Source organism: Octodon degus, unplaced genomic scaffold (genome assembly GCF_000260255.1).
Source record: "Octodon degus isolate 3935 unplaced genomic scaffold, OctDeg1.0 scaffold00024, whole genome shotgun sequence".
NCBI classification, from domain to species: domain Eukaryota; kingdom Metazoa; phylum Chordata; class Mammalia; order Rodentia; family Octodontidae; genus Octodon; species Octodon degus.
Genome location: NW_004524600.1, coordinates 18,159,918 through 18,172,165, shown reverse-complemented (window position 1 = coordinate 18,172,165; position 12,248 = coordinate 18,159,918). Strand labels below are relative to the sequence as shown.

Genomic DNA, 12,248 nt, shown 5'->3' with positions numbered 1-12,248 from the left:
TGATCTTTCTACATGGCCTTCCATCCTAGTTCCGGATACTTCTCTGTACCTGTGATTCTCAGCACAGGACTCTGCTTCAGCTTGGCCTACCTTGTCCATATTTTTATAATAGGCACTTTATATTACAAAGCTTGCCTGAATTGTCCTAACTGCTGCCATTGTTTCTCTATAGGGTCCTAACTGATAGGACATCCTTAGTTAGTAGCAACGTTATAGTACCTGAATCTCACACCTGAAGAATATATAACCTCAATCATTACCAAAAAAATCCCCTGATATTATTATATATTTAGTCCAATCCTTGGGTCTGCTTTAGGAAGCAACCATACTATATATCATTTGTTTTTATCCAATACAAGCAGACTAGAAAAATATTCTTAGATTCACAGGCAAAACACTGTAGTGTGCTACCCGCTATGATAATTCATTTAATTCTCATCACAAATTTTGGAAGTTGTGTACAGCTCAGCCTCATTTCACAGAGGAATAAACTGAGCCTTTAAGTGTCTTGTCCACCCACCAAGCACCATCAAACAAAAGACCCTCGGTTTAAATCCTAGGGTCTGGCACAAAAGTCCCTGTTTTAATCCATTCATAAAGAATCCAAGAACAACATCAAAGACCACAGAAGAACCAAAACATAAGAGCTTCCCAAACAAATGATTTCTTTTATCGTGTTATCTAGATAGAAACACAATGTGAAACTCTAAGTGAGCTTAGAAAATTTACTTTAAGAAAAGACAAAAAATGCAAAGTGTGGTATAACTCACAGAAAAGCAAATTTCTTCTTGTTCTATACACTCATTTATTTTTCATGCATGATACACAAAGAGGGTTATGAAATGAAAGACAGAGGTTGTACTTATGTGGTTTTAAACTTCATCCCTGACTACAGTTCTTGAAATGACATTGTTGTGCTTTTAGTGCAAATTTCAGTTAAGTAAAAACTCTCTTCCTCCAGTAGATGTGAATGCCTACTGTCAGAGGGTGAAGTTTTACATACTTTGGCTGCTCTATGCATGCAAATAGCACAAGAGTTCTCTCTGATAGAATTAGTTCTAAAAACATCTGATCTAGAGAGAGCACAGTTGATTTGCTTAATGGTTCTTAATGGAAACCTATTTTTTCTGCAACTATGATTTTGCACAACAAGTTGCTAAAGTATTTTAAAGCGAGACTCTTACTCAATACTCATTTCTGGTAACTTCTTTTTTTTTTTTTTTTCACCCTGTCCTGTGATGCAGGACTGTAGAAGTGAAACAGAAAATCATAAACAAATGTAGCCAATAAGCCAAGAGTTGTACAGAAAAAAGCGTTCAGCCTTTAGTCTTTCAATATTGACTTGGAATTGGAATAATTAAATTAATTCTCAGCAACTGTCACTTTCACAAATAGGTTAAATGTGTTTACATCCATCTGCCATGCATTGGGATACACTTGCAATGCCTAGTTAGAAAGGGTGCGCTTCGACACCAAAAAGCCTTACTTTGGGGTTGAGACCCGGGTTTCTCCTCTTGCTCCTCCTCCTCTCCATCCATTTCGCTTCCTTGCTGTCGTGCCAAATCCCTCCTACTTTCCCCGTGCGTACACTCCTTAGATGGGTGACGTCTTCTCTACTGGTGGCTTATACTTTCTCTAAGTCCACAGCCTGCAGCGCATCCTTCCGCGACCCTAAAAAACTTAAAATTAGTGAGCCCACAAAAATAAAAGTGTCTCAAAAGAGGAACTGATTAAAAGGAAGACTAAAGAAAACAGACGGCGGTCAGCATAATGAACTCACACACTCAAAGAAGAGAGTCTTCCCTGGAGGAGAGTTGCGCTGACGACCTTCTCCCAGAGACCGGCCAGGAGCGGAGAGGTGGTTCCCTCTTTCTGAGGCTCCGCGCCCCAGATGGGGAGGAGGGCTCTGCGCTAGGGGCTGCGGCGCAGCCTTGCACCACGAGCCCTGGGTGTTGAAAGCAGCATGCTCCAGCAGATTGCCTTAGACGTGATAAATTCAATGCTGCAAGTTGACAATGGACAAAGGTGAATTAGGAAACAGGAACTTTGGCCACAGTTCTGCATCCCTGGTCGCAAAAATCATTTACAAAGTAGATGCTCCCATGCAAATCAGAATTCACCTCAGGTTACGCTTACAGATGCGGTCTCTGCGCGTAACTTATTCACGCCTATTTCTTCCACAGGGCTGGTGCGGCATCTCCCCAACGGGCTCGATGAGTAGACTCTTTTTAAAGGAAAGAAATATGGCACCCTGTGTCGATCACTATGCCTACAATTCTGTTACTTGAATAAAATATAGGTACGATGTGCCTTAAATATGATAAATTCCTTTTGGTTACACAGCCTTTTAAGACACTGTAAGATCGGGCCTGGGGAGATAGCTCAGTAGAACAAGTGCTTGCCTGACAAGTGTAGGGTCCGAGTTCAAATCCCCGGTACCACAAAAAAAAAAAAAAAAAAAAAAAGGAAGAAAGAAAAAAGAAGGAAACTGTAAGATCCAAATCAACCCATACATTAAAACTATGGAATTTGTAACATTCAAATGTACTGTGTTGCCTTAATGTCACTGTGGCAACGTAAAACCACAAAGCTTTGTTCATAGAACAAAGAAAACTGCATCTGGTGTTGTATTTTTCACCTATTCTCTACCTGGGCCTCTTTTTTCTAAACACAGCAGGCACTCATTTCAGTGATTCCTCATTCACACTACTACGATTTTTTTCTTTTAAATAATAGAGTCATCCTGACTCATCCACCCTTGATTAATCAATGGATAAATCACTCTAAAAGTGTCCCTAAAATAAAATGCCAGTGTGTGAATTTATTCTAATGAAAGTATCTTTATGATCGTATCTTGCACTAGTTAACTGAAGCAAGGAGTGTTTCTCCTCTCTGCCCACACACAGCTGGTGAACGCAGCATGCCCAGTGGTACAGCGCGGAAGGCAGAGTCTTTGCATGTGTACACCGGGTGCCTGTCCTGCTGGGTGATGGCTCGGCTCTCCTCCCACTTATGTTACAGATCGCCTGTCACTGAGTGAGCTTTACCTAGAGTCAGGTTTGGTTTGGTTGCCACACAGTTGTCCACCAGATGCTCATGGTGAGACCATATATTTACAGACTTGACCATGCTCGAAATCCAGAAATGAAGTTGTTGATATTGCCATCAAAATGAAGTTTCAGTTTGGTAGACCAGCTGGACCTCTGCAAACACCAATACTAACTGGAAGCACAAGCTTATCTTGTGGCTCAGCTGCATAGCAAAGATGGTGCAAAAGAAGAAGACAGCGACAGATGCCTTAGCTTGCTGTTCCAGACCCACCATGTTCCAACCCCACTGCATCTATCAGGGAGAGAGGATGCCTTAGCAGTTAGGAATGTTCACTGTGGAACTAGGCTGCCCCAGTGCTGCCCTTAATCCCTTCTCACTGGAGACTGGATGCCCAGCTCCTAGAAACAGTCAGCAGGCGGCATCCACCCGTCAGCACCTGAGTCTGTCTCAGCTGTAGAGAGTGCTGTTTGCCCAGAGGCTATGCTGAGCCCTAGACAGCCTGTGTCTTGTGCTGTGGGAAAGACCAGGCTAGTTTAGTCTTTTGCATCCTAATTTGATAAGCACGGTTTCCAGCAGAATCAGCTGAGTCAGCTGAAGCTTTGTCAGGCCTGCACCACACTTTGACTTCTTCCTTTGTCCTGCCCTGCTCCCAGTGCCCTCCTGAGTATGGACCCCTAAGGGACATCCCTACTGCAACATTTCTATAGGAACCAGTCTGTGATGCCACTTGCTATGGCTTGTATTGAGATGGCCCCCTGAAGCCTCAGGAGATCAGAGGTGGGACCTTTGGAAAGTGATTGGTTCATGGGGGATTTCCAAGCGACCTTCTCATAGGAGATGGGGCTTTGGTGGAAGAGGCAGTCACTGCTGGAGTGATCAGGCTTTATCTTCCTTCCCAACTCTTCCCTTCAGCCCCTGTGTCCTGTTCACCATGCCACGAGTGGTTCTCCTCTTCCATGCCCTCTGAGTGCCAGCAGACTGCAGCCTGAAGCCTCTACAAGTTGTTAGCCAAAATAAACCTCTCCTCCTTTAAATAGTGGGTGCCACATATTATGTCTCAGGAATGGGAAAGTGGCCTAGACAGCCCAACTTTTTAGTTGTTTGAATTTGGCCAAATTAACCAATGTCTATGTGTCCTATTTTCCTAATCTGTCAAGTAGAAATAGCAACATATTTTATTTACTATGGAATAAGTTTGATTATATGATTTATTTTATGTAGTTTCAAGAAAGAAAAAAAAAACTTGATCTAACAGAAGACCACCATACAAAGCTGATTTTAGGGTAAAAATATAGAACTCCCCTCCATACAGAAAAGGCTACTCAGAAAGCTTGCTGTTATGATCTTTAATTTAATATGAAACATGTTATTGTTTTTTATTAACTAACATATTAGTGAATACACCAGATTGCCGTCTCTCAGACAACAAAGGGTAACCTTCCTCTTTTGTAACCAGGAACCTCAAAATCATCTGTTTTGAGAGCCCCAGAAGCCGTGGGGAAGGTAATGAGTGGAACACACCACCCCTCCGGCCCTGCTCCCCATGGCGCCTGACTTAAGTGGCCTGAGCCATGGTGTGGCAGCGAGTGGAAAGTCAGCACCATTCCCCACCACACACACACACATGCAGCAGGCTCCAACTGGCACAAAACAGGAGGCAGCAGGGGTAGTGAGTCATGCAACAGCACCACCCCCTGCCCATGCACAGAGATGTGAGAAGAGAGAGACACTGTGGGGTGGAACAGAGAAGGCTGTGCAGGGACCAGGAGGGATGGACCAGACACAGGACTGGGAGCAGCCTCGGATGTCCCCATATGAGGTTGCTGCAGCAACTGGGAGAGTTGAGACAAACAGAGTAAGGAGATGTGGATGGGGCACACAGAAAGTTGCTGGGGGAAGACTGCCCAGCCCCTACACCCAGAGGTCAAGATCCTCTCTGTACCCAGAACAAGGCTACTGCAGACCTGGCAGGACGGCCAAGCACGGATTTGGGATCTGACTTGGACACTAACACAGAGCTGTGGACACCAGGACTTTATTTTTCTTCCTTTCTTTGTCTTCTTTTCCTTTTTCTGTATGTTTTTTCTTTGGATTTCTTAGGTTTATACTTTTACTGTTTTTATTTTGTTTTGTTTTATTTTGTTTTTGTTTTATTCATCTTTTTCCCTTTCCCCAACCATCTTTATTTTTTTATATTTTCCTGTGAGAAAACATTGTCTCTAGTCTTTCTGTTTTGCTTTGATATTCTTTTGCTTTCTTTCCTGCCCTCTTCTCCAGTTTCTCAAAACTTAAGGGATCATCTTTTGACCTTCAACCTTGATGCTACTATAGTTCTCCTCATTGACCTCTGTTTTGTCCTCTATCCCTGTTAAATTTCATTCCCCTCCCCCTGCATTCACAGAGGCTAAAATCATTCCCCTAAGCACTTGCCAGGGAAGCACTTATTCTACTGAGCCATCTCCCCAGCCCCTACTAAGGGGAAACTTACTGCATACAAGTTCCTGGTTGTTTATGTTGGATTTCATTATATAACTATGGATCTTTCTCCTTGAATTTGGTTGAAGTTACCAAATTGATAGTTACCAGTTTGTAAGTTTCCAGGCTACGCTTGATGTTATTGATATTGCTAATTGTACCACTTTATCCAAGAATATTATACCTGTCGTAATCAGTGGTCCTCCTTTGGACGACAACACTGCCACTGTCTGGGGTCATAAAGATTACCATGGTCCAGTACCAAAGGCCTGGGTGCTGAGCCAGGTAAACCTCAAGATCTCATTCTTTATAAGGGATCTTGGGTCAGACACAGACCAAGGGCCACCCACACCTACAAGACATCATGGGAATCAACATTGCCTAGATCAAGTTAGGCACTAGTGATAACATTACCTAGTATAAGAAATTTACAAGTATCAACACAGTAAACAAATTAAAATAAAAAATGAAAAATGACAACACATAGAAGCAAAATGCAACCCCAGATGTGCAGCCCACTTAGGACGAGTCCAGAAGACAATGAGATAGAACACAGAAGTCTCCCAATTAAATTTTCTGAGGTGATAGAAGCAAAATGAAAAACAGATGAATAAGGCTGTAGGATAAAATCCAATAAGAAATAATCTCTCGGGGCTGGTGAGATGGCTCAGTGGTCTAAAGCACCTACTTAGAACAAGCTTAGCAAAGCACAAGGACCGTGGTTCAATCCCCCAGCACCACATACCAGCCAGCCCCGCCCCCTGGTGGACTGAGCTTGAGCTGGCCGCGCACACACACACACACACACACACACACACACAAATAAATAAATAAAATTTTAAAAAAGTTTCATTAAAATAAAAGAAATAATCTCTCAGCTAAAAAGAGAGATGATGATCAAAATGAAGATTTGCTTGGTGAATCAAGAGTGGACACAGATTTTTAAAAAATAGAGGAGATTTGAAATTATTTTTTAGTATTTTTATTGAGAAGCAAATAGCAATGAGACAGTTTCACAACCAGTTACTAGTACATTTTCAATAATTAATACATGGCATATTGTTGTCTTAGTGGTTATTCATTGTACAAGATGCAGACCTGATATCCTGTCTCTAACACTATTAGAACAAACCTCTCTATTCATTGAATTAAGAGAATGGAGCTGTATATCTATCCTAACTATTTTGACCATACAGATACAAAATGGTCATTCACTTGTATTTCCCTTTTTTGGTTAGTTTTGTCAGAGAAGGACATTCCATTGTCATTTAAATACTGCAGGTACATGAATTCAGCAAAATATCCCAATATAGTCCAATAGTCCATAATAGTAGTGAGTTTTCCATAAAACTGTCAATATCTGAAATTGTTGACTTGAGCATTTTACTGCTCATCATATTAACATGGCTTAGAAGGTTTGAAAATTGATAGAAATCATTAATGCCTGACATAGGATTGAAATGCAATCTATGAAACAGGTTCAAACAGATATAGAGACTATTAAAATATTTATTTATTTTTATTTTTATTTATTTATTTTTGTATTTTAGAGAAGGGTCTACAGGGTATTCAGGTTCTCACTACTAGATTGGACTCATAGTGATCCACCTGTTAACAGCCTCCAAGAGCTGGGATTACAGGCGCACGCCACCAAGCCCAGTCTCAATTGCCGGCTTAGTGTGCCCCAGGGGTGGGGCTGGCATAGCAGGTCTGGGGATTGAATCTCCAGCCCCTGTGCCTGCTTGCAGGTACTTTAATCTACTGAACTATTTGGCTGGCCCTAAAATTTTTATTGAAAGTATATGCCACTGATTGAACCAAGGTGAAACAGTATCATATGCAGAAGACAGGATTGTGGTTAGTGATCATTAAAAGAAAAATTTCTTAAAAGTACCAAGGAATCATGAAAAATCAATCCAACAGCTGCAAGATGATGCAAAGAAAAACAACATAAATTCATTAGAGTCAATAAGAAAGCAGAAGATGGCAAATACTATAAACAACCTGTTCACAGAAGCAATGGCAGAACACTTTCCAAGCATGGAAAAAGAATTTGACATAAATATAGGTGATGCCTGTAGAACTCCAATTAGCTATGACCAAAATAAAATTACAACAAGGCATGTAATAATCAGGATTCTAGGAATTCATCCCAAGAACAGCATGTTAAAAGTTGTTTGAGAAAGGAAACATATCATCTGTAAAAGAAAGCACATTGGAATCACAACAGGCATCACAACACAGACCCTTATGCCAAGAAGTGCTTGAAGTGAAGTATTTCAAGTTCTGGTAGAAAACACACTCAAACCCAGAGTGACATACCTTGCAAAACTATCTTTCTCCTGGCCACCAAACCAGCTGTACAAAATTTTCTGAAGGATGTTTTACAAGATAACAAAGGGGCCCTCTGCACTGGGCCCTCTTCTGTCTCCTTGAACAAAAACTTTTCCTTTTCTTAAGAAATTCTTCCTACTCAGAGAGAGAAAAAGAAAGAGAAAGAGGAAAGAACAAAGACTATAAATCCAACAACACCAATAGAAAGAAGCTACCAGGCAAAATAAGTAATTAAATGGGAAATAGGAGGGGGGCAACAACAGAAAGGATAAGCCAACACATATTAGTTATAACCACCAATGTAAATGGCCTCAACTCACCAATAAAAGTAAGCAGATTGGCCCAATCAAGAAACAAAACACCAAAACTTGATAAACACATGAAAATTAAATAACACCATCTTGAACAACCAATGGTTCACAGATGAAATTAAAGAAATTAGGAGTGAGATGACCCAGGGCCCGCGGATCCTGAATAGGCCCAGGAGCGCAGGCCCTGTGAGTGAGAGAGAAGACCCGGGGCCGCCAGATCCTGAATAGACCCGGAGCCCAGGCCCGGCCTGAATAGACCAGGAGCACAGGCCCAGCTAGTGAGTGAGACTACTCAGGACTGCTGGATCCTGAATAGACCCAGAGCACAGGTCTGGTGTGTGAATGAGACTGCCTGGGGCCCACTGGATACTCATTCAATCCAGAGTGCAGGCCCAGGTGCAGCGTGGAACCCTTCAGCAGATCTCCCTGCAAAAAAGCTAGAGGCAAGACCCACCCAACTGTTTCAGGAGAAGAACATCTTGCCAGAGTGACACAAAGGGTTCAACTCTAATGACCACAGCAGAAAGAAGTGGAGCACAGTAGCCAGATCCAAGCAACACCCACCTGGAGGAATCTGAACTTTGTAGATCCGGACCTGGTGCTAAGGTAATAATTCTATGTAAGCTCTACACCAAAGGTCAGAAGACAGTGGTATACAAAATGACAAAGAGAAGGAACAAAATGCAGTCTCAGGCCCCGAGTCCACCCTGTACAACTGCAGAAGACATTAGCACTGAGGAAACTGGAAATCACACGCCAAATATCTCTGAAATAATAGCGTTGACAGTAAAGAATCAACTGCAGAAAGGTATAGAAGAAATCAGATCAGAAATAATTTTGGAACTAAAAAATTTAGTGATAGCTATAATCAAAGAAGTACTAAGTGCTTCTAAAGAATAAATGATAAAAAAATAGAGCAGAATATAAAAATGATAGAACCCCTGAATAAGCAATTTAGGAAAGAAATAGAATCTATGAAACAGGTTCAAAGTGATATACAGGAAATTAAAACCTCAATCACAAGCTGGCAAAACCGTTTGAGGGAAAGTGAAGATAGACTTTCTGACCTGAAAGACACCATTGCAGCTAGTGAAAAAGTAAGAAAAGATCTCTTTAAAACAACTAGGATGCAGGAAAAAATAATTCAATACCTGCAAGATGATGCAAAGATGAACAATGTGAGACTAATAGGCATCAATGAGAAGGAAGGAGTCAATACAAATGATATAAAAAGAATATGGGCAGAAGTAATAGCAGAAAACTTCCCAAAGATGGGGCAACAATCTGACATTCCTGTAACCGAAGCATATAGAACTCCAAATAACATCAACCCAATTAAAACCACACCCAGACATATAATAATCAAGATCCCAGAAATTCAGCATAGGAACAGTATACTAAAAGCCATTAAAGAAAAGAAACAGATCACATTTAAAGGAAAACCCATCAGAATAACAGCAGATTTCTCTTCACAAACCATCAAGTCAAGAAGAGCATCCATCAAAGTACTGCAAGTCTTGCAAGAAAACAAATTCCAACCCAGACTGATCTATCCTGCAGAACTATCTTTCAAATATAATGGAGAAATGAAATACTTCCATGACAAAGAACAACTAAAGAATTTCATGATGACAAAGCCAAGCCTACACAGACTACTAAATGAGGTTCTAGAGAGGGAGCAAATTGATCACAGCCCCATGAATGAGAATGGAAAGAACCCACCAAACAGGGCAAACAATTAAACACGGGAGAATAAGAGTAGTGGAGATCAAACTCAGGACCATGCAATTTCCATGGAGACCCTTATGCCGCTGAACTATATCCCCAGCCCCAGATAACGCAATGTCTAGAATTCAGTGAAACTTTAAAACTGGATTTGACTAAGAAAAAAAAGAAATTAAACAGTATTTACAATTAAATGATGAAGCTGTAACAACATACTGGAACTTATGAGATACAATGAAGGAAGGATCCAACAATATACTGCACTCAAAAGACACATTTAAATACAAAAGAAATTCATAAACTGAAAGTCAAAAGATAAAACACAATACTTCACATCATGGGAACTTGAAAAAAGCATTGATAGCTATGTTATTTGCAGACAAAATGAACTTCAAGCCAAGACTGATCAAAAGAGACAAAGAAGGTCACTACATACTTAATGAGGGCAAAATCCAAGAGGAAGCAGTAACAATTGTAAGTATCTATGCACAAAATGCTGTCATACCCAACTATAAAAAACAAATATTAATGGTCATGAACAATTAAATAAGCATGAACACAACTGTAATAGGGGACCTTAATGTCCCACTGTCACAAATAGACAGATCAGGTACACAAAAAATCAATAAAGAAATATCAGAACAGAACCAAATCTGTGAAAAAAAATGCACTTAATAGATGTCTACAAAATGTTCCACCCCACATCAGAATGCAAATTATTCTAGTTGCATATGATTCATTCTCCAAAATAGACCACATACTAGCCCATAGAACATGTTTAATTAAACATGAAGAAATTAAAATTATCCCGTGCATATTATCAGACCATAGCACAATAAAATTTGAACTTAAGTGGCACTAGAAACCACCAAAACTTGATAAGCACATGAAAATTAAATAACTCCCTCTTAAACAACCAATGGTTCACAGATGAAACTAAAGAAGAAATTAAGCAGTATCTACAATTAAATGATGATGCTTTAACAACATACTGGAACTTATAAGACACAATCAAAGAAGGAAGAGGGAAATTTAAGGGAAACTTAAATAACAGGGAAATTTACAGTAATGAATTTTCACATCATGAATGCAGTGTGAGCTCAAATAAGCAACCTAATGTTGGGCCTTAAACTTCTAGAAAAGGAAGGATCGTTCAATCCCCGGTTCCACAAAAAAAAAAAAGAAAAAAAAGAAAAAAAGAAAAGGAAGGATCACTCAAACATGAAGCTCATAAGAAGGAGAAGTCATGAATATCAGAGCAGAAATGCAATGGAGACGAAGAAAACAATACAAAGAATCAATGAATCAAAGAGTCAGCTCTTTTAAAAATTAGATAAAATTGATAAACCCTTAGCTGACTTTATGAAAAAATAGGAAAGAAAATACTCACATCCACGCAATTAGGAATAAAAAAGGTGAAGTTACAATGGGTCCTGCAGAAATCCAGGAGATCATTAATACCTACTTTGAGAAACATTTTTCTAATAAGAAAAACAAAGGAGAAATGGGCAGAATCCTAGATACATATGAATTATCAAAGCTGAATCAAGAAGATATAAAATTTCTAAATGAACCAATGTCAATCAATGAAATTGAAGATGTAATTAAAAACCTACCAGCAAGAAAAAATCAAGGTCCTGATGAATTCATTACTAAATTCTACAAGAAATTTAGAAAAAATCTATTATCACTACTCCTCAAATTCTTTAATGAAGTTGGAAGGGAAGCAGGGGCTGGGAAGATAGCTCAGAGGCAAAGGGTCTCTTTCATAGGTGCAAGATCATGAGTTTGATTCCAGGTACTGGAAAAAAAGATAGAAAGGGAAGCAATACTCTCAAAGTCGTTCTTGCAAGCAAGTGTTACTCTAATATGGAAGGAAACCAGAGAAGGATCCTGCTAAGATGGAGAACCACAGGCCAATCTCCCTAATGAACATAGAGGTAAAAATCCTCAGTAAGATACTGGCAAACAGAGTGCAGCAAATCATCAATAAAGTCATACACTGTAACCAAGTAGAATCCATCCTAGGAATGCAGGAATGGCTCGGCAAATGCAGATCAATAAATGTATATGCCACATTAACAGAGCCAATGACAAAACCACATGATCATCTCAATAGATACAAAGAAAGCATTTGACAAATTCTGACATCGTCCATGATGAAAGCCCTACAGAAAATTGGAATAGATGGTCTTTACCTTAATCTGATAAAGCCATATGTGACAGACCAAGAGCCAACATCATTCTCACATAACATCTGGGGTCTCATCTTACTGAAAAGTTTTCACACAGCAAAAAAACTATGAACAGAATGAAGAGACAATCTGGATTATATAAAGAACTTTAATAAAA

The 12,248-nt window shown here is 39.9% G+C and overlaps 1 protein-coding gene across 1 annotated transcript in view; it reads right to left on the bottom strand.

The window, feature by feature from the left end:
- Positions 1-1,867, bottom strand: part of Stx11 (syntaxin 11) — a 37,803-nt gene extending 35,936 nt beyond the window's left edge. The window contains exons 1-2 of the mRNA XM_023712228.1: positions 1,781-1,867; positions 1,487-1,671 (exon numbers count right to left, since the gene is read on the bottom strand). Coding sequence (XP_023567996.1) covers positions 1,487-1,538 — 52 coding nt within the window. The 5' untranslated portion in view covers positions 1,539-1,671; positions 1,781-1,867. The remainder of the gene's footprint in view (positions 1-1,486; positions 1,672-1,780) is intronic.
- Between the last annotated feature and the right edge of the window lie 10,381 nt (positions 1,868-12,248).